Source organism: Hypanus sabinus, unplaced genomic scaffold (assembly GCF_030144855.1).
Source record: "Hypanus sabinus isolate sHypSab1 unplaced genomic scaffold, sHypSab1.hap1 scaffold_817, whole genome shotgun sequence".
NCBI lineage: Eukaryota > Metazoa > Chordata > Chondrichthyes > Myliobatiformes > Dasyatidae > Hypanus > Hypanus sabinus.
Window position 1 is genome coordinate 141,193 of NW_026781670.1, and position 23,955 is coordinate 165,147.

Genomic DNA, 23,955 nt, shown 5'->3' on the forward strand with positions numbered 1-23,955 from the left:
GTCGCCGAGGATAATATGCTTGATCCGGAGGCTGACGGGGTGGTAGGTGAGGACAAGGGAAACACGGTCCCTGTTGTGGCGACGAGAAGATGGGGTGAGGGCCGAATTGCGGGAAATGGAGGACATGCGTGTGAGGGCATCACCCCACAACTAAGGACATTTTTCCCCCTCTTACCCTTCTCTGCTTTTCGCAGGGATCATTCCCTCCGTGACTGCCTGGTCCACACGTCCCTCCCCACAGATCTCCCACCGGGTACTTATCCCTGCAAGCGTAAGTGCTACACCTGTCCCTACACCTCCTCTCTTACCACCATTCAGGGCCCCAAACAGTCCTTTCAGGTGAGGCAACACTTCACATGTGTGTCTGTTGGGGTAATCTATTGTGGCCTCCTCTACATCAGCGAGACCCGACGCAGATTGGGGGACCGCTTCGTCAAGCACCTCAGCTCGTTCCGCCACAACAGACAGGATCTCCCGGTTGCTACCCACTTCAACTCTGCTTCACATTCCCATTCGGATATGTCCATACATGGACTCCTCTACTGACATGATGAGGCAAAACTCGGGTTGGAGGAGCAACACCTCAAATACCGTCTCGGTACTCTCCAGCCAATTGGTACGAACATCGGATTCACCTCCCTCATAATTCTGCCTCCTTCTACTACCCATAGTAGTAGTAAAGGGTGCCCATACCCTTTACATTCCTTCTTCACTTGTCCTGCCTATTCCCTCCCCCAGCCCTTGATCTTTCCTTTGATTGGTTTTTCACCTGCACCTTCCCCCTACCCCCACCTTCTTTATAGGACCACTGCCCCCTCCTTCCTCAGTCCTGACGAAGGGTCTCGGCCCGAAACGTTGACTGCTCATTTCAACGGATGCTGCCTGACCTGCTGAGTACATCCAGCCTGTTTGTACGTCTAGATTTGACCACAGCATCTGCAGTGTATTTGTCTTTAAATACTCAATAACATGTTGACCGGAGTTTAGGAGATAATAATGATCTTAAAATCCTTCCGGAGAAAATGTAGTGTTTCTGGACAAGATGTCACAATGTTAAGTGTGACATTGCATTGTTCAGGATGTCAGAGTGATTCTATATAGACTCAAATCATATATTGCCATAGATGTCCATGCCAGGCGATGTTAACCTGAAAGGAGACGGTGAGAATCAGGTGTGACTGAGAAATCTGTATAATCCAGTGACGAGAGGAATAGACGTCTCATCGTCAGCAGAAATGTTTCAGCCCACACTGCTGTCACACTTGTCCATTACTCACCACAGCGCCACCAGTGGTAGGAGGACCAAAGCAGCGGGTGCTGTCTGCTCAGCCTGCTTTGCCTTTACGTTGACACATCACTCCCGGTCCAGGACACAAGATTGGTTCCTAAAAGGGAATTGCCTGCAATACAGAGAGTAGATACCCTGGATAATCCTGGCCCAGTGTACAACGCTTGGGGAGATCGGAAATGGACTTTGTGTGACTGTGGGTGGATGGGCGCAGGTGGATCAGTCCATGACAAAGCTTCAGTGGATCGGCCCAAGATGTTTGGAAGTGTTTGTCTCCGTTTAGAAATAAAACCGAGTTTTTCAATTAATGTTTGACCCTCCTGTCATTTTTTTTGTTACCGAGCAGCACAAACTGATCACACCTCTCACCAAAATGGGTCAAGGTTCAAGCAGTGGAGGAGCTCCAGTGGCGTCAACATCGGGAAAGGACACGGGTATGTTGGCGAATTATTTTAATTACTAAACACACTGCTGATTCTATGTCTGGGTTTAATTCAACATTGGCAATTCACAAAATATTCGTGAAAACTGAGCAGAGAGATGAGAGAGAGCGTTAACATCTCTGGGGAAACACAATCACACGTGGAAGGAGTACATTTACCGTCTGCTCCTGCTCCTCGGACAGATTGTGATGCACACTAAAATGGCGAGTTACTCCAGAAGACAAGACATTCTCCGAAAGATGACAGTTTTGGGCAACACAAAGACACAAAATATTGGCTGAACTCAGCAGGTCAGGCAGCATCCATGAAGAGGAATAAACGTATGGTATTTTGGATCAGGACCACGGAGAACAGAAAGTAATGTAACAATATCTAGAATTTCTGTTGCCTCATTTCCAGCCCGATGAAGGGCCTTGGCCTGAAACGTTGATTGTTTATTCTCTTCCATAGACGCTGCCTGACCTGTTGAGTACCTCCAGCATCTTGTGAGATATTCCAGAGTTGTGCATCGGAAGGGGATTACCAGGCAGGCAGACAGTAGCGCAGAGCAAAGCGCAGGTGATGGGCAGTACCAGGTGATGGTTACTATATTCCCAGGAATTGGCAGAGTCTTTTGCAAACAGAGAGGTATATTCCCGGGGACTAGAAAGAACAGCCTTCAACAGACGGTTGAGCTTTACCGGCTAAGGTAACAATTCCCTGAATCACCCACACCACCCCACAGTCTACAGAGGAGTTACACTCTTCCCATTGGTGCAAAGCGATGTCAGTCACTAGTTACACCCAATAACAGAGATGGACCAGCCAAGAGGGCATTACCCTCGCTGAGGACATCTCATACTCCCGCCACGAACAAATTTGTCAAAGCGGAACAAATCCCAAAGTAAATGCTCCACTTTTTGAATTATTTCAGAGATTACTCTGTTCTACTACATTCTTCAATGCCCTACCATTTACCATGTATGTCCGATTTGGATTTTTCCTCCCAAAGTGCAGCACCTCACACTTAACAGCATTAAACTCCATCTGCCATCGTTCAGCCAACTCTTCTAACTGGCCTAAATCAGTCTGCAAGCTTTGAAAACCTACTTCATTATCCACAACGCCACCAACCATAGTATCATCTGCATACTAACTAATCCAATTTACCACCCTATCATCTAGATCATTAATGTATATGACAAACAACATTGGACCCAATACAGATTCCTAAGGGACAACACTAGTCACCGGCCTCCAAACTAACAAACAATTATCCACCACTGCACGCTAGTATCTCCCATCTAGCCACTGTTGAATCCATATTACTACTTCAATATTAATACCTAATGATTGAACCTTCCTAACCAACCTTCCGTACGGAACATAGTCAAACCCTTGTCAAATAAGGTTCAAGCTCTGGAACATCTGGACAGTGAAGACGCATACATCAGGATGCTGTTCAGTGCAGCTCAGCATTCAATAAGTCAGGCAACAAATATAATCAATAAGTTGCAAGAACCTGGTGTCAGTACATCCTTCTGCAATTGGATCCTCGATTTCTTCAGTTGCAGACGCCAGTCAGTACAGATTTGCAAACAAATCGCCAGATTAGCCATCAGTACGTGTATACCGTAGGGTTTATGTTTACTCCCTCTGCTTCATTTCTTTTGTGCTTCTGACTTTGAGGCTCGGCACAGCTCCAATGTCACTTTTAATTTTGCTGAAAACGTCACTGTCATTGTGGTGAAACCAGCAGCAATGAATATTGGGGAATTTCGTTGTGTCGTTGAGGTAGATAGTCGGATTTATTTATTACGCAATCTGAACTGCACTTGCTCTATAAATACAACACAACATTGTTTTAGTTTTTCCTGACGCAGCACCTTGATATACCTATGTATTGAATTGTCTGCACCGAATGGCACGCAAGAAAAGCATTTCACTGTGTCTAGATTGACGTCGCAGTAGAAGGTTATCAGTTCTGGAATGAAACTGATAATGAAACTGATCAATTTGTCAAATGGATATTGAAGGGCAGACAAAGATCGATATTAAGGTGTGGGCTGATTACCATATATGGATGAGTAGGGCTGATATATTCGCAATGAGTGTCGGGGGTCTCGAGAGAGTTGATGTAGAGGAAGACAAGGTGATGGAATTTCAAACGCCAGTGAATGTATACAAGCAGATTCATAACGTGGTGTTTAATACGTTCCGAATACCTCCCTTCACTGACGGGAAAGGTCATGATGCAATTATACATAGCATTGGCCTGGTTAGAGTATCTTGCTGGTCCTGCTTCCCATAAGAAATGTATGTAATCTCAGTGGAGCCTATACACAGGGGTTTTCACCAGTCTGTTGCCGAACGTGCGGCTTTTCAGGTTATCTGCGGATAATCTGCCATAGCCTCCTTCAAGTGGAGGAGTGGGAGTTATTTCATTCAAACGTTATTAGGGACATACATGTTTTGGGTAGTAGGAACCTTTTCTCCATATCATATGCATCTGTAGCGAAGTGCAAAGGCAAAGTTTGAGTGGAAATTCAGTTTTAGTGTAAGTTAGTGTAAGGTTTTGACTTTCCTCATTTCAGTTTGAAGTAACGGATCTCTGTCAAACTGTAAATCTGCGGCCGTGCCAGATATTGTGAAATCGTATGAACAGATGTCACAAGATTGACAATAAGAAACGGTTTTGGACGTGGAAATGCCTCTTTTCTCAGTTTCACTGAAGAATGGGAAGGGAGGGGGGTGAACATCAGAGGAAGACGATGGGAAGGTGAGAGACGGAAATGGGAGTCGGGCTGGTAAAGGAAAATGGTGGAGGGGTATAATTATCGGAAGTTCTAGAAGGCTCTCTCACTATATCTTCAAACCTGCACTTCCCTCTGGTGACTCTTCTCCTTCCCTTTCATCCAAGGCCTTGTGTCAGAATCCTATCAGATTCTCCCTTTTCCAGTCCTTTAGCCAACCGACCTCCAGCTCCTTGCTTCACTACCCCCCCCCCCCCCTCCACCCCCGAAACATCGCCTATACTCAGGCAGTAGTGATAGGAGACTCTATAGTCAGGGGGTCAAACAGGTAATTCTGTGGACACAGGAAAGAAACTCGGATGGTAGTTTGCCTCCCAGGTGCCAGGGTCTGGGATGTTTCAGATCGCGTCCAAGATATCCTGCAGTGGGAGGGAGAACAGCCAGAGGTCATGGTACATATTGGCACCAATGACATAGGTGGGAAAAGGAAAGATGTCCTGAGAAAAGACTATAGGGAGTTTGGAAGCATATTGAGAAGAAGGACCCCAAAAGGTAGCAATCTCGGTAATGCCACGCGACATTGAAAATATGAATAGAATGAGGTGAAGGATAAATGAGGCCCTGAAGCAGGGGGCAGGGATTCAGATTTCTGGATCATTCGGACCTCTTTTGGGGCAGGTGTGACCTGTAGAAAAAGGATGGGCGGCACTTGAATCCCAGGGGGACCAATATCCTGGCGGGGAGGTTTGCAAAGGCTGATGGGGAGAGTGTAAACTAGAATTGCTGGGGGTGGGAACGGAACTGAAGAGACTGGGGAAGAGGAGGTTGGCTCACAAATAGACAAAACTTGTAGATAGTGCGAGAGGCAGCTGATAGAGAAGTGAGGCGCTCAGACGGACGCTTTGAGATGTGTCCATTTAACTGCAAGGAGTGTTGTGAACAAAGCGGATGAGCTTAGAGCGTGCATCAGTACTTGGAGATATGATGTGATGGCCATTACAGAGACTTGGTTGGCTCAGACACAGGAACGGTTACTTCAAGTGCCGGGTCTTAGATATTTCAGAAAGGACAAGGAGGGAGGCAAAACAGGTGGGGACATGGCACTGTTGCTCAGAGATAGTGTCACGGCTGCAGAAAAAGTGGAGGCCGTGGAGGTGGTGTCTACAGAGTCTCTGTGGATGGAAGTTAGGAACAGCAAGGGGACAATAACTTTACTGGGTGTTTTTATAGGCCGCCCAATAGTAACAGGTATATGGAGGAGCAGATAGGGAAACAGATCTTGGAAAGGTGTAATGATAACAGAAATACGAGGAAATCCGCAAATGCTGGAAATTTAAGCAGGAGTAGGGGGTCATCGTTGGGGGTGGGAGCAGCCTCCAACGACTCCACACAAGCTTCGATTGTGACTCTCGTCTCCCCTTCCACCACCAGCACTCTACAATCCACTGCCCCTCAGATCCCACCGTTAACCGCTGGAAACTCGGAGCCTCCATCTTTCTCTCAGCCCAACCCTCCCCTCTCCAATTACTCAACTAGACTCCCTCCCCCCCCCACCTTTGATCCCGGCTCTCATCCATGCCGGGTCTTTGCCATCCCCTCTGACATTCCACTCTTTGAGGCAGAACGAGCCGTCCTCAGTAAGGGCCTCGCCTTTGTCCCCCTTCACCCACACCTCAGCGAGTTCCGCCTACGCCATGACGCTGAACTCTTCTTCCGCCGGCTCTGTCTCCGAGCTCACATTTTGGCAAGGTCTCTCCCATCCCCACCGATGACACTTTCTCCCGTCTTCAACCCCCCTCCTCTTCATAGACACCCCACTCTGGTCTTCTGCCTGATCTGGATCTCTTTATTGCTAACTGGCGACGGAACGTCAACCGTCTCGACTTCACCACTTCACACCTTGTTCCAATTTCAACCTCACTCATTCCGAACAAACTGCTCTCCACTCCCTCCTCACCAATCCCAACCTCACTATAAAACCCGCTGACAAGGGGGGCACTGTTGTAGTCTGGCGTACTGACCTCTACCTGGCCGAGGCACAGCGGCAACTCGCTGATACGTCCTCTTATTTACCCCTCGATCATGACCCCACTAAGGAGCACCAGGCCACTGTCTCCCACACCATTACCAACCTTATCAGCTCTAGGGATCTCCCATCTACTGCCACCAACGTTATACGCCCCGCACTTCCCGTTTCTACCTCCTACCCAAGATCCACAAACCTGTCTGTCCAGGTAGACTCAGTGTCTTAGCTTGCTCCTACCCCACCGAACTCATTTCTGCATACCTTGACACTGTCCTATCCCCCCTTGTTCAATCCCTTCCCACCTATGGTCGTGACACTTCTCATGCTTTGTATTTTTTCAATGATTTTAAGTTCCCTCGCCCCCACTGCCTTATTTCCACCATGGGCGTCCAGTCCCTATATACCTCCATCCCTCACCCGGACAGTCTCGAAGCTCTTCGCTTCTTTTTGGATTCCAGACCTAACCAATTCCCCTCTACCACCACTCTCCTCTGCCCAGCGGAATTAGTCCTCACTCTCAATCATTTATCCTTTGGCTCCTCCCACTTCATCCAAACCAAGGGTGTAGCCAGGGCACCCGTATGGGTCCCAGTTATGCCAGCCTTTTTGTTGGCTTTGTGGAACAGTCCATGTTCCAAGTCTATACGGTTATCCGTCCCCCTCTTTTCCTTCATCGACGACTGCATTGGCTCTGCCTCCTGCACGCATGCTGAGCTCGTTGACTTCATTAACGTTGTCTCCAACTTTCACCCTGCCCTCAAATTTACCTGGTCCATTTCCGACACCTCCCTCCCCTTTCTTGATCTTTCTGTCTCCATCTCTGGAGACGGCTTATCTACTGATATCTACTATAAGCCTACAGACTCTCAGAGCTACCTGGACTATTCTTCTTCCCACCTTGTCTCTTGCAAAAATGCTATCCCCTTCTCGCAATTCCTCTGTTTCCGCCGCATCTGCTCTCAGGATGAGGCTTTTCATTCCAGGACGAAGGAGACGTCTTCCGTTTATAAGCAAAGGGGATTCCCTTCTTCCACCATCAACTCTGCTCTCAAACGCATCTCTCCCATTTCCCGCACATCTGCCCCCACCCCATCCACCCGCCACTCCACTCGGGATAGGAATCCCCTTCTCCTCACCTACGACCCCACCAGCCTCCAGGTCCAACATAATTTTCCGTAACTTCCGCCACCTCCAGCAGGATCCCACTACCAAGCACCTGTTTCCCTAGACCCCTCTTTCTGCTTTCCGCAGGGATCGCTCCCTATGCGACTCCCTTGTCCACTCGTCCCCACCATCTCTTCCCACCGATCTCCCTCCTGGCACTTATCCTTGTAAGCGGAACAAGTGCTACACCTGCCCTTACACCCTCCCTCACCACCATTCAGGGCCCCAGACAGTCCTTCCAGGTGAGGCGACACTTCACCTGTGAGTCGGCTGGTGTGGTATATTGCGTCCGGTGCTCCCGGTGTGGCCTTTTAGATATTGGTGAGAACCGCCGCAGACTGGTCGACTGTTTCGCTGAACACCTACGCTCAGTCCGCCAGAAAAAGCAGGACCTCCCAGTGTCCACACATTTTAATTCCACGTCCCATTCCCAGTCTGATATGTCTATCCATGGGCCCCTCTACTGTCAAAATGAATCCAAACTCAGTTTGGAGGAACAACACCTTATATACCGGCTGGGTAGCCTCCAACCTGATGGCATGAGCATTGACTTCTCTAACTTCCGTTAATGCCCCCCCCCCTCCCCTTCTTACCCCATCCCTGACATATTCAGTTGTTTGCCTGTTCTCCATCTCCCTCTGGTGTTCCCCCTGCTCCTTTCTTTCTCCCTCGGCCTCCCAAAACCATGATCCTTTCCATTCTCCAGCTCGGTATCACTTTCAACATTCACCTTTCCAGATCTTAGTTTCATCCCAACCCCTCCGGTCTTCTCCTATCATTTCGCTGTTCCCCCTCCCCTCACTACTTTTAAATCTTCTACTATCTTTCCTTTCACTTAGTCCTGACGAAGGGTCTCGGCCCAGAACGTCGACAATGCTTTTCCATATAGATGTTGCCTGGCCTGCTGTGTTCCTGCATTTTGGTTGTGCTGTTTGAATTTCCAGCATCTGCAAATTTCCTCGTGTTTCCGCAACATAAAAGACAGGACACCAACAAGATCCGGGACAGCTTCTTCCAGCAGGCTATGAGAATGATTAATTCATGCTGACAAAATCGTATTTTATGTTCTATTGTTGAACATACTATTTATTATAAATTACTATAAATTGCACATGCATATTTAGACGGAAACTTAAAGATTTTTACTCATGTATATGAAGGATGTAAGTGTACCTATCTTGGTCAACCATTTTCCAGCCTGTATTCCACCATATCAAAGATATATACACCATCTCGGTTAACATCTGTCCAGCCTGTATCCCATCAACGATTATATATCAACAATCTCTCTTCTACCGTTGTCTTATTTTTGCCTCACAGAGTTGATACTGAAATCGGTGTTTGTACCTGGAACTACCAGAGGGTTTATTAAATACAGCACGTAGTAAGTTAAAGACAGCCATTGCGATTTCATCTTCAAAGTTAAAATGTCTGCTGTATCAATCTTTGTCGGAAGGAGGGTTGAAAGCAGAGAATACAGATTGATAATGGGGTGGGATGGATGTTGTGAGCATTGACTGAATTATCCCTGTATTGGATTGAAGAGAAAACTAATGAACATTGGTATTACATTTGTGCTAATTTGTTCTGACCGTCACAAATATCGTGTAATCAGTTAATAGTTGTGCATCATTTAAAGTAAAAAGAGAAAATGGTGGAAACATTCAGCAGATCGGGCAGCGTCTTGGACAGTCCCGGTTCAGATACTGGGTCTTCCACAGTTTCTCTTTCCACTGATCCAATCTGATGTACCGAGCCTGCTGTTACCTCGCGCCCAGGTTTTCTAGCCCGATCTCTGGCTCAGTCAGAGGATCATCAGGTTCCCGTCCTGACACAGGTTGATGTCGGAGTGTTGCTGTTTGAACTCTGAATGGCCGAGACACTGCAGCACATTACTGGCGACAAGGACTCCTGGGCGAGTTGCTGAGTGAGCTGTTACCTGGGAAACACTGGGCCTATATAGCTGTCAGTATCTCTGACCCAGTCAGGTTCCCGTTCTGCCACAGGTTGATGTCGGAGTGTTGCTGTTTGAACTCTGAATGGCCGAGACACTGCAGCACATTACTGGCGACAAGGACTCCTGGGCGAGATGCGGATTGAGCTGTTACCTGGGAAACACTCGTCATTTAGACCTATCAGTATCTGGGATTTGGCCCAGTCAGAGGTTCATCAGGTTCCCGTTCTGCCACAGGTTGATGTCGGAGTGTTGCTGTTTGAACTCTGAATGGCCGGGACACTGCAGCACATTACTGGCGACAAGGACTCCTGGGCGAGTTGCGGATTGAGCTGTTACCTGGGAAACACTGGGCATTTAGACCTATCAGTATCTGGGATTTGGCCCAGGTCAGTACTTCCACAGATGGGGGCTGGATGTTCCTCCTTTCAGAGTGTATCAAAAGCCTCGGGGTGCTGGGCATTGGCTATGGGGAAATTTCTGATTACACCACGCAGTGTGAGATGCGGGGACGATGTGTGAGGATTCGGGGGTCGGTGAGTGGCAGATTCAGCTGTGTGACCCTGTGAGGTTAGGTCCTGAGATATCACAGTTTTAGATCCAAGTACAATGGCCCCGGGGTTCAAGCTGCCCGGGTTTATGAGGTGTTGAGCCAGTATTTCTGTTCTGGGCTCAGATGTTTGTTTCGGGAGTTTCTTTGGAAGAAATGACTGCCATACCGAGGAGAGGATGAGTTAGCACCCCGTCCCTCACAGTGAGAGGCTGTGAGTAAATGGGCTGTACCGTGTTTGCAACAGTAGAAATAGACCCGTGAGTTTGGTGTTCGCCCCTCATTGCCTCCTGTCTGTCAATCGTTGGAAATGAAGCAGATGTGTTCAGTACAACTGTGGCTCTCGTGGTTCACAAGAGTAATCGCAGGAACGAGAGGGTTTCTGTACGGGGGGGGGGGGGGGAGTGATTGACAAGTCTGTGGCCTGAGGTGGGAGATGAGTTAGATCAAAGAGTTGATCTGAACGTGCATGTAACGAGAGCTGAATAACTCGTCTCCTACCTTTGGCCATGAACCTATCAATCACTCTTACTGTCAGCCAACTCTGGAGGTCCAAGATGTCGAATTCTGCAAAGAAGGGATGCGTTTGCTCCACGACCGCTGGACTAAGCGTGTAAATGTAGGAGGGGACTATGTTGAAAAATAAATGTGCTGGGTTTTCAAAAATTGACTCCATCTACCTTGGGTCACGAACGTATCAATCACCGCTCGTATGGCAAGCATTTGATGACTCTTGGCCTGTACTCTATTGAGTTCAGAAGTATAGAGGGGGACGGAGTCTTATTTAAACCCACAGAATGCTGAACAGCCTGGAGACAGTGGACAGGTGGAGGATGTTTCCATCAGACGGAGAGTCTGGGGTCTGAGAGGACAGCCTCGGAATAAACAAGCTTCCCTTCAAAACTGAGAGAAACTTCTTCAGCCAAAGAGTAATCGATCTGTGGAGTTTGTTGCAACAGATGGTGAATGGGGCTGTCACTGGGTATATTCACGGCAGAGGTTAATATATTATTTATCGCTAACTATTGTCATGTTTTGTTAGCCAGAACTATCAGAGTATTATTGTAAACAGCACGTTAAAAGCCGACTTTACAATTTTAGATTCTTCGATTCAAAATGGCTGCAGTGTTAAACTTTATCATAATTAAACTCACGATGCTGAGTTTGTTATTTCCCTTTTCGGTTATTTTTGGTGAGCCACTTCCTCTGTTTCCAGGGTAACGGCCCACTAGAGCTGCAAGAAGAGTGGCACATTTTTTTATCGCTCTGTGGTCACCGCCTCTCAGTGCAGAGACAGTGGCCTCAGGAGCAAATGCAACAGTATGATAGTGGGAGGAAAGGATACTGTGAGCATTGACTGTATGGGATGAACTGAGAACACAGAAGCAGAGAAACATAGAGAACCCACAGCATAATACACTGGCCCTTCGCCCAACAGTGCTCTCCCAAACATGAACCTACTTTAGAAATTTCCTAGGGTTACCCATCAGCCCTCTTCTTTTTATCTCCATGTACGTATCCAAAAGTCTCTTAAAAGGCCCTGTTGTATCCGCCTCCACCACCGTCACCGGCAGCCCATTCCACGCACTCACCACTCTGAGTTAAAAACTTACCCCTGACATTGCCTCTGTACCTTCTCCCAAGCATCTTAAAACTGTGCCCTCTCATGTAAACCATTTCAGCCCTGAGAAAAAGCCTCTGACTATCCACACGATCTATGCCAGTCATCATTCTATTAGGTCTCCAAGAAGAAAAGGCCGAGTTCACTCACCCTATTCCCATAAGGCATGCTCCACAATCCAGAGAAATCCTTGTAAATATCCTCTGCACCCTTTCTATGGCTTCCACATCCTTCCCGTAGTGAGGCGACCAGAACTGCACTCCAAGCACAGAACTCCAAGTGGGGTCTGACCAGAGTCCTATATAACAGTAAGATTACCTCTTGGCACTTGAACTCAATCACAAGGTTGATGAAGGCCAATGCACCGTATGCCTTCTGAACCACACAGTCAGGCTGCGCAGCATTTTTGAGTGTCCTATGGACTCAGACCCCAAGATCCCTCTGATTCTCCTCACTGCTAAGAGTCTTACCATTCATACTATATTCTGCCATCATATTTACCTTCTAAAGTGAACCACCTCACACTTATCTGGGTCGAACTCCCATCTTCCACTTCTCAGCCCAGTTTCGCTTCCAATCGGGGTCCCGCTATAACCTCGACAGCCCTCCAAACGATCCATAATACCCCTAACCTTTGTGTCATCAGTAAATGTACTAAACTATCCCTCCACTTCCTCATCCAGGTCCTTTATAAAACTTACGAAGAGAAGTAGTGCCAGAACGTATCCCTGAGGAACAGCCCTAGTCAGCGACGTCCATCTACAAACAATTTTGCGTTCTGTGAGCAAGACATTTCTGAATCCACAAAGCAATGTCCGCTTGGATCCCATGCCTCCTTAATTTCTCAATAAGCCTTGCATGGGTTCCTCATCAAGTGCCTTGCTGAAATCCGTATACACTACATCTACTGCTCTACCTCTGTAAATGTGTTTAGTCACATCCTCAGAAAATTCAATCAGGCCGGTAAGGCACAACCTGCCTTTGTCAAAGCCAAGCTGTCTATTCGTAATAAATCCTTGCCTCTCCAAATGTTCATAAATTCATGAAAAAGAGCATGTGAAGTTGAATTCCTTATTTCCTATTTTCAGTTAGTTCTGCTGAGCCAGTTCCTCCATCACCAGGGTGACAGCCCACCAAAGCTATAGAGTGTTGAACATATTTATCGCTCTCTGGTCACCGCCCGTCACTGACCTCAGGAACCGGTGTGGGTGCCCGGATGCCTTGAGCATTCACTGTATGGAATATATAACGTTTCTGTTGCAGTAAATGGATAACTAATGAATGTAGGGATTGCATTCATGCAAATCTGTTTAGGATGTCACAAACAGGGTTCAACAGGGATCACTCTCTCCACAATTCCCTTGTTCATTCATCTCCCCTCACTAATCTTCTTCCAGATACTTATCCCTGCATAAGCCTAAGTGCTACAACTGCCGTACCCCTCCTCCCTCACCTCCATTCAGAGACACAAAGCAGTCCTTCCGGGCGAGGCAACACTTCATCTCGAATCTATTGCTGGGGACATTTATTGTGTCCCGTGCTCCCGATGCGGCGTCCTTTACATTGGTGAGACCCACCATCAATTGGGAGACCGTTTCGTCGAACATCTCTGTATGATCTGCCACAAGGGGGACTTTGAGTGGCCGGACATTTTAATTCTGATTCCCATTCCGACGTTTCGATCAACGGCCTCCTCTTGTGTCAAGATGAGACCGCCCTTAGGGTGGAGGAGCAACACCTTAGTGATCGTCTTCACATAAAACAAACACAAAGGCCGGCAGATATGTGGAGACGGAAGGGATCGAGGGAATGTGGATCGGACAGAAACATGTGGCTGAGATGGGAGAGCAGCCGCCATCTTGTTGATGGTTTGAGGGGCTGAATGGCCTCCTCCTGCTGTTTTTCACTTGGTGTTTCAGTGTTCCTGTCCAGTGACGCTCCGGAAGAATGTGAATAGAAAAAAGTGTTTATAAACATAGAACTGATTTCAAATAGCCTGCACAATTCCTTTTCAGGTGGGAATTGTAACGGCCCACTATAGCTGCAAGAAGAGTTGCACATTTTTCATCGCGCTGTGGTCACCGCCTCTCAGCGTAGAGTCAGTGGCCTCGGGAGCAAATGTAACAGAATGATAGTGGGAGGAAGGGATGCTGTGAGTATTGGCTGTGTGGGATGTACTACACCAGGGTAGGAATGAATTCAGAACTAACATATTAGTTGGGGTGTGATGTTATTTACAGTTTAGGGAGGCAATCAGTTTACTATCTGTGCATTAAAATGAAGAGGGAGAAAATACCCCAGTTGCAGGAAATTTAAAGTGAAGCGCAGAAAATACTGGAAACGCTCAGCAGATCGGCAGCATCTTGGACCGTCTCAGGTCTGGAACTGGGTCTTCCACCATTTCTCCTTTCAGAGATGTAGTCTGATGTACTGAGTTCCCATCATTTTCTACTTTATAACTTTACATTTTGTTCCTGCTACAAGATCCCACACAGCGATGACACAGAGATCAAATGTGCTCGGTTTATCTGCTGGGTTCCGGCTGAAGTGTATCCGCATCCTCTATACAGACCGGGGAACCAGCCTGAGCACCAGCCCCAGCAGAGGGTCATTAGGTTCCAATTTCATCGTACTTTGTCAATCGGAAATGGCAGGAACACCACGGTAAATCACCGGCACCAAAGCATCTTTGTATGGGTGATGATATTGGGCTGGTGACTCTGAGGATATGGAACTGGCAGTATACGGTCTTCAGTCCAGGTTGGTAATTCTGCAGCTGGGATCGGAATTTTCTGAGTCTGTAGTGAAGCTGAAATCCCGGGCGGTTGGACGTTGGTTATGGGGAAGTCAGCATCTACACTGCCCAATAGGAGATCATATCTGGCAAGTATTTTGGAGGTTATTTAAGAGTTAACTAGGGAATTGGGTGAAGTTGGTCAATGATGTTGCATCTGAACTTTGGTAAAGTCTGTAACAAGATCCCACATGTCAGCTGATCGGGAAGGTTCGGTCACGTGGGAGTCACGGGGAGCTGGCGAGGTGGATTCTCACCGGGCTCGATGACAAGAAGCAGAGGGAGATGATTGAAGATGAATTTAGCGAATGGAGGCCTGTGACAAGTGGGGCGTGCGTGTCAGTGTCGAGACCTCGTTAATGTGTTATTCGTGCCATTGATTTGTATATGAATATATATATATGGCACGATATCAAGTTTGATACTAAATTCGGGAGTCTAGTTGATATTGCAACAGGTTACAATAAATTTCAAAGATTGAGAATAAGAGGTCAGTTATTTAAAACAGAGTTGAGTTAGAGCTTCTTCTCCCAGAGAGTTGTGGAGGTGTGGAATGCACTGCCTCGGAAGACGGTGGAGGCCAATTCTCTGGATGCTTTCAAGAAGGAGCTAGATAGATATCTGATGGATAGGGATATGGGGACAAGGCAGGGACTGGGTATTGATAGTGACTGATCAGCCATGATCTCAGAATGGCGGTGCAGACTCGAGGGGCCGAATGGTCTACTTCTGAACCTATTGTCTATTGTCTATTGTCTATTATCTTGGTTAGTTATGGAGATGGTCTGAGAAATGGCGAATGGTTTTCAACTCGAACAAGAGAGGGTTGGAGCATTTGGACAGTCAGTCCAGGGTGGGGCTGGTATAGTGAATGGGAGGGCACGGAGTTTTGTGGAACAGATTGAGTAACAAAAAAAAATCATTAATATGCAACACAGACTACAGTGCAGATAGAGAACAATACCTGACTCCTACACAGAACTCAGCTCTGATACAGGGTCCTCCACCTGAAATAATTCCATCATTTTTGTTTTATTATGTTAAAGATGTTTTGTCAACTTGCTGTTTTGTATGTATGGCGTGTCTACATTGTGTTTAACAAAGGTGCGATGTTACAAGCTGCTAATAGCCGGGTAAATACTCAAGTACACGTACAAACAGGCCGGATGAACTCAGCGGGTCGGGTAGCGTCCGTTGAAAGGAACAGTCAACGTTTCCGGCCGAGAGCCCTCGTCAGGACAGGGACAGGGGCACCATAAAGAAGGTGGGGGGAGGGTGAGAAGGAGAAGGCTGATAGGTGCCAGGTGAAAAACCAATCAGAGGAAAGATCAAGGGGTGGGGGAGGGGAAGCAGGGAGGGGATAGGCAGGAAAGGTGAAGAAGGAATGTAAGGGGAAAGCACTATGGGTAGTAAAAGGCAGGATCATGAGAGAGGTATATGAGGTGTATGGGATCCTGTTGAAGGTGGCGGAAGTCGCGGAGGATAATATGCTGGATCCGGAGGCTGACGGGGTGGTAGGTGAGGACAAGGGAAACACGGTCCCTGTTGTGGCGACGAGAAGATGGGGTGAGGGCCGAAGTGCGGGAAATGGAGGACATGCGTGTGAGGGAATCACCCCACCACTAAGGACATTTTTCCTTCTCTACCCTTCTCTGCTTTTCCCAGGGATCATTCCCTCCGTGACTGCCTTGTCCATACGTCCCTCCCCACAGATCTCTCACCGGGTACTAATCCCTGCAAGCGTAAGTGCTACACCTGTCCCTACACCTCCTCTCTTACCACCATTCTGGGCCCCAAGCAGTCCTTTCAGGTGAGGCAACACTTCACATGTGTGTCTGTTGGGGTAATCTATTGCGGCCTCCTCTACATCAGCGAGACCCGACGCAGATTGGGGGACCGCTTCGTCAAGCACCTCAGCTCGTTCCGCCACAACAGACAGGATCTCCCGGTTGCCACCCACTTCTTCACATTCCCATTCGGATATGTCCATACATGGCCTCCTCTACTGCCATGATGAGGCCAAACTCGGGTTGGAGGAGCAACACCTCAGCCCCTTGGTATGAACATCGGATTCACCTCTCTCATGATTCTGCCTCCTTCTACTACCTATAGCAGTAGTAAAGGGTACCCACACCATTTACATTCCTTCTTCACATCCTGCCTATCCCCTCCCCAGGCCCTTGATCTTTCCTCTGATTGTTTTTTCACTTGCACCTTCAAACTCACCCCCAGCTTCATTATAGGACCCCTGCCCCCTCCTTCCTCAGTCCTGACGAAGGGTCTCGGGCCGAAACGTTGACTGCTCATTTCAACGGATGCTGCCTGACCTGCTGAGTACATCCAGCCTTTTCATACGTGTTGATTTGACCACAGCATCTGCAGTGTATTTGTCTTTAAATACTCAATAACATGTTGACCAGAGTTTAGGAGATAATAATGATCTTAAAATACTTCCGGAGAAAATGTAGTGGTTCTGGACAAGATGTCACAATGTTATGTGTGACATTGCATTCTTCAGGATGTCAGAGTGATTCTATATAGACTCAAATCATATATTGCCATAGATGTCCATGCAAGGGGATATCAAAATGAAAGAAAGGGTGAGAATCAGGTGTGACTGAGAAATCTGTATAATCCAGTGACGAGAGGAATAGACGTCTCATCGTCAGCAGAAATGTTTCAGCCCACACTGCTGTAACACTTGTCCATTACTCACCACAGCGCCACCAGTGGTAGGAGGACCAAAGCAGTGGGCGCTGTCTGCTCAACCTGGATTGCCATTCCGGAGACTCATCACTCCCGGTCCAGGACACAAGATTGGTTCCTAAAAGGGAATTGCCTGCAATGCAGAGAGTAGATACCCTGGAGAATCCTGGCCCAGTGTACAATGCATGGAGAGATCGGAAATGGACATTGTGTGACTGTGGGTGGATGGGTGCAGGTGGATCCGGCCATGACAAAGCTTCAGTGGATCGGCCCAAGATGTTTGGAAGTGTTTGTCTCCGTTTAGAAACAAAACAGTATTCTCCTTTAATTAATGTCTGTCCCTCCTGTTGTTTTGTTTTGTTATAGAACAGTAAAAACTGATCACACCTCTCACCAAAATGGGTCAAGGTTCGAGCAGTGGAAGAGCTCCAGTGACGTCAGCATCGGGAAAGGACACGGGTATGTTGGCGAATTATTTTAAATTTATAAACACACTGCTGATTTTATGTCTGGGTTTAATTCAACATTGGCAATTCACAAAATATTCGTGAAAACTGAGCAGAGAGATGAGAGAGAGCGTTAACATCTCTGGGGAAACACAATCACACGTGGAAGGAGTACATTTACCGTCTGCTCCTGCTCCTCGGACAGATTGTGATGCACACTAAAATGGCGAGTTACTCCAGAAGACAAGACATTCTCCGAAAGATGACAGTTTTGGGCAACACAAAGATACAAAATATTGGCTGAACTCAGCAGGTCAGGCAGCATCCATGGAGAAGAATAAACGTATGATATTTTGGATCAGGACCACGGAGAACAGAAAGTAATGTAACAATATCTAGAATTTATGTTGCCTCATTTCCAGCCCGATGAAGGGCCTTGGCCTGAAACGTTGATTGTTTATTCTCCTCCAGAGACGCTGCCTGACCTGCTGAGTACCTCCAGCATCTTGTGAGATATTCCAGAGATTTGCATCGGAAGGGGATTACCAGGCAGGCAGACAGTAGCGCAGAGCAAAGCGCAGGTGATGGGCAGTACCAGGAGAGTGTTGTTGATGGTTACTATATTCCCAGGAATTGGCAGAGTCTTTTGCAAGCAGAGAGGTATATTCCCGGGGACTAGAAAGAGCAGCCTTCAACAGACGGTTGAGCTTTACCGACTAAGGTAACAATTCCCTGAATCACCCACCCCACCCCACAGTCTACAGAGGAGTTACACTCTTCCCATTGGTGCAATGCGATGTCAGTCACTAGTTACACCCAATAACAGAGATGGACCATCCAAGAAGGCATTACCCTCGTTAAGGGCATCTCATACTCCCGCCACGAACAAATTTGTCAAAGCGGAACAAATCCCAAAGTAAATGCCCCATTTTTGAATTATTTCAATATCCCTCCGAGGGAAGCTGGGGTTTTTTAAGAAGCTTCGGTCAGTGTCTGATGTATCGTTGAGAGGTATGAGGAGACCACTCGGCCCACTGGATTGCTGCCATCTCCCTGGGGAGGGAGGGAACCCAGCAGGAAGAGGAGGGAGGGTGAATTAACTGAGAGGATAAATATGGTGTTAGGGGTTGAGTAGGATGGAGTCTGAGAGGTTGTTTGCCCCGGTGGGGGCTCAAGGAGCAGGATGCGGGACGGAGCCCATTGACAGTGGGAAAAAGAAATGAGGGGCTCGTCTATGGAAAAGTCTGAGCCCACAGTGGTGGCGAGCAGAGATATTCACCTCTTCGGTGGGCAAACAGTGGGCGACTGTATGCTCATATTGTTAGTCATATTGTTGTCATATACAGAATTGTATAATTGCTGTTCTGTGTGTTATCTGAATGTACTTGCCTGTGATGCTGCCACAAGTCAGTGTCTCTCTGTACCTGTACCTTCCCGTACTTGTGCACTTGGCAATAAATTCAACAGGACCTGAGAAATCTCAGTGAGATTTGATTAGTGATGATCATCTTGGCAGCTCGGTTGGTAAAATGTAAAGAAGATATAACATAGAAATCTAAAGCACGTTACAGGCCATTCATCCCGCAATACTGTGTCAATCGTGTAACCTACTCTAGAGATTGACTACAATTTCCTTACAGCATAGACCTTTATTTTTATAAGCATCGTGTACCTGTCTAAGAGTCTTTTATAAGACCGAATCTGATCCACCACTACCACCGTCACTGCCAGTGCATTCCACACACCCATCCCTCTCAGTGTGAAAAACTTACCCCTGACATCCCCCTGGTACCTACTTCCAAGCAGCTTAATATTATGCTCCCTCTTGTTAGCCATTTCAACCCTGGAGGAAAAAGTCTCTGGCTATCGACACAAGCAAAACCTCTCATCTTAAACACCTCTGTCAGGTCACCTGTCATCCTCCATGGCTTCAAGGAGAAAAGGCCAAGTTTCCTCAACTTATTCTCATCAGGCCTGCTCCCCAATCCAGGCAACATCCTTGTCAATCTCCTTTGCACTGTCTCGATAGCATCCATATTGTTTCCTGTAGTGAGGTGACCAGAATTGAACACAGTACTCCCAAGCAGAGTCTGATCAAGTTCTTAGAACAGATCCCAGTGGAGCGCTGTTAGTCACAATCATCCATGGAGAATACGAACCATCTACAACCAACCTTCACCTTCTGTGGGCAAGCCAATTCCGGATTCAGAAAGCAATGTCTCCTTGGATCCCGTACCTCGTTATTTTCTGAATGAGCTTTCCCTGGGGAACCGTAGCTAACCTCTTACTGCAATCCATATACAGTACTTCCACTGCTCTACCTTCATCAATGTGTTTTGTTACATCCTCAAAGAATTCAATCAGGTTCATAAGCGTGACCTGCCCTTGCCCCTTGCAAAGCCATGCTGACTATCCCTAATCAGACCATGTCTCTCCAAATGTTCATAAACCCTGCCTCTCAGGATCTTCTCCAGAACTTGTCCACAACTGAAGTAAGACTAACTGGTCTGTAATTTCCTGAATTATCTCTACGCCATTTCTTGAACAAGAGAGCATCATTTGCAACCTTCCAATCCTCCGGTACTTCTCCCCACCTAATTGCTGATGCAACGATTATCATCAGAGACTTAGCAATCTCCTCCCTCGATTCCTACAGTAGCATGGAGTATATCTCGTTCAGTCCCGGTGACTTATCTAACTGAATACGTCGCAAAAGATCCAGCACTTGCTCTTTCTTGAAGTCCATACACTCATGTGTTTCAGTCTGCGGTACGTCATCCCCACAATTGCCAAGGTCCTTTTCACTGGTGAAAACTGAAGCAAAATACTCAGTATCTCAGAATATTTCAATGATCGGCAGGTTGAGAAACATTTTTTGAGAACGTAGCGGTGAAATTTAACCAAGCTAATTTGCCATTGCTGGCGACCCCCCGTGGATTTATTGTACTTGCATGATGCTCCCTCAACTCCAATAATGATTGTTACAAAAGTCGGTGATATGTATTCCATCCTTTATTAGCAATCAGTAAACATACAATCTTGAAGTGATGAAACTGATCTGTACCTAAACATAAATTCATCGTATTTGAGTTAATAATAACAAAATATATGACATCGGTCAGTCCCCAGCTGTATACTGCATGGAAAAAGCAAACTATGTAACTGATTCCCTTTGCATTTATCACACTCCCACTGATCCGACTTGTTACCATAAAAAAAGCATCATAAATACACAACGCAGAATACAATGCTGATAGAGAACAGATACATGGCTCCTGCACACAGGCTCAGCTCTGATACAGGGTCCTCCACCTGAAATATTAACATACTCTCGTCTTGTTGAATAATTCCATCATTCTGTTTTAATTATATTGACATTTTTTTCCAAACTGACTGTTTTGGATATATGGCGTGTCAACATTGTGTTTAACAAGGTGTCATATAACTAACTATCTGATAATAGCCAGGTGATATGCTCAAAGAAATCTTAACCAAGTTTTGGTGCTATTAATAGTTTTAAAGTCCTGCCGGAAAAACTATAGAGGTTCAGGACAAGATGTCATGGTGCTATGTGTGAGATTGCATTGTTCAGGTTGTCAGAGTGTTTCTGTATAGACACAAATCATATATTGCCATTGGTGTCAATGCCAGACGATGTTAACCTGAAAGGAGACGGTGAGAATCAGGTGTGACTGAGAAATCTGTATAATCCAGTGACGAGAGGAATAGACGTTTCATCATCAGCAGAAATGTTTCAGCCCACACTGCTGTAACACTTGTCCATTACTCACCACAGCGCCACCAGTGGTAGGAGGACCAAGGCAATGGGCGTTGTCTGCTCAGCCTGGCTTGCCATTCCGGAAACTCATCACTCCCGGTCCAGGACACAAGATTGGTTCCTAAAAGGGAAAAGCCTGCAATATAGCGAGTAGATACTCTGGAGAATCCTGGTCCAGTGTACAATCCATGGAGAGATCGGAAATGGACATTGTGTGACTGTGGGTGGATGGGTGCAGGTGGATCCGGCCATGACACTTGTTCAGTGGACAGGCCCAAGATGTTTGAAAGTGTTCACCTCAGTTTAAAAACAAAACAGTGTTCTGTTTTAAACCCCAATAATGTTTGACCCTCCTGTTATTTTTTTTTTGTTACAGAGCAGCAAAAACTGAAAACTCCTGTCCACAAAATCATTTTAATTTATAAATACTCTGCGGATTCTCCGTCTGGGTTTAATTCAATAATGGCAATTCTCCAAATATTTGTGAAAACTGACCAGAGAGATGAGAGTGAGAGAGTTGACATCTTTGGGGAAAACACAGTCACACGTGGAAGGAGTACAGTTACCGTCTGCTCCTGCTCCTCTAACATATTGTGATGCACAGTAAAATAGCGAGTTACTCCAGAAGACAAGACATTCTGCAGATGCTGAAAGTTTTGGGCAACAAAAAGACACACAAAATATTGGCAGAATTCAGCAGGTCAGGCAGCATCCATGGACAGGAATAAACAGTCAACATTTCAGATCAGGACCACGGGGAACAGAAAGTAATGTAACAATATCTAGAATTTCTGTCCCCTCATTTCCAGTCCGATGAAAGGCCTTGGCCTGAAACGTTGATTGTTATTCTCCTCCAGAGATGTTGCCTGATCTGCTGAGTACCTCCAGTATTTTGTGAGATTTGCCAGAGATTTGCTGAGGAAGGGTTTGACCAGGCAGGCAGACAGTAACCCAGAGCAAAGCAGTGGTGATGGGCAGTACCAGGAGAGTGATGGTGATGGGTTACTATATTCTCAGCAATAAGCAGAGTCCTTTCAAAACAGGGAGGTATATTCCTGGGGTCATGAAAGAGCAGACTTCAACAGATGGAACTATACCACCTCCTACACCCCCGTCAACCCCTACCCTCCGGCCCAAACCCGTTCTCCCACATATATATTTCGGACTGTTTTGTTTTTTTTTTAAATTTTTATTGAGTTTTCAAATGATTACAGAAAGAAAAAAAAAATATCTACCCTTCCCCCCTCCCCTAACATTCCTATAGAAGAAAATAAAAAGAAAAAGAGGAAAAAAGAAAGAAAGAATGCCTGTATATCGGAAGATCCCCACATGCTCCATGGAATTCATAATAACTTTAGTATATATATTTATTTCTTTCCCCAAATAACCAATTATTTTATCTTCGGAGCACCTATATATTCAATCCTGTCTTTTATAAACAAGTGCGCCAAATTTTTAAAAATGTTTCATATTTATCTCTTAAATTATAAGTAATTTTTTTCAAGTGGAATACAGCTGGAAATTTCATTCTTCCAACGATCTATACTTAAGTATGAATCTGATTTCCAAGTAACTACAATAGCCTTTTTGGCTACTGCCAGTGCAATTTTTATAAATTCTTTCTGATATTTATTCAATTTGGGTTTCGGTTTTATCCCTTCAATATCGCCGAATAAAAATAATATCGGGTTATGTGGAAGTTGTGTTCCAATAATTTGTTCTCTTAAATTTGTCCAAAAAGGTTGAATTTTAGAACAAGACTAAGTAGAATGTAAAAAAGTACCAATTTCTTGGTTACATCGGAAACAATGATCAGATAAATTTGGTTTTAATTTATTTATTTTTTGTGGTGTAATATATAATTGATGTAAAAATTATATTGCACTAATCTTAACCAGACATTTATTGTATTTGTCACACTATCAAGACATAGTCTTGACCAATTTGTTTCTTCATTTTTAATATTCAAGTCAATTTCCCATTTTTGTCTTGACTTATGGATTCCTTGTTTAATTGCCTGTTTTTGAATCAAACTATACATATAAGAAATATTTTTTTTAGTTTTTCCTTTTTGAATTAAGTTTCTATTTCATTAGATTTTGGCAATAACATTGTTTCACCCAATTTTTCTCTTAAATAAGCCCTTAATTGGAACTAGCAAAAAAGTGTTGATTGATATTTTATTCTTTATTCTTTAATTGATCAAATGACGTTAATATACCTCCTTCAAAGCAATCTCCTATATATCTAATCCCTTTCTGAAACCAATTATATAAAAGTTGATTACCATTGTAAAAGGAATAAGTCTATTTTGAATTAAAGATCTCTTTGCTAATAAAGATTTCTTTATCTCATCATCAACATTTATCTTATTCCAGAAATCAATCAAAAGTTTTAATACAGGAGATTCTTTCTTTTCCCGTATCCATTTAGATTCCCATTTATATATAAAA

The 23,955-nt window shown here is 45.8% G+C and overlaps 1 protein-coding gene across 1 annotated transcript in view; it reads left to right on the plus strand.

Annotated features, from left to right (window-relative positions):
* The window catches only part of LOC132390251 (uncharacterized), a 34,803-nt gene that overhangs the window by 5,055 nt on the left and 5,793 nt on the right, over window positions 1-23,955 (plus strand). The window contains exon 2 of the mRNA XM_059962859.1: window positions 1,635-1,722. Within this exon, the coding sequence (XP_059818842.1) occupies window positions 1,635-1,722 (88 nt within the window). The remainder of the gene's footprint in view (window positions 1-1,634; window positions 1,723-23,955) is intronic.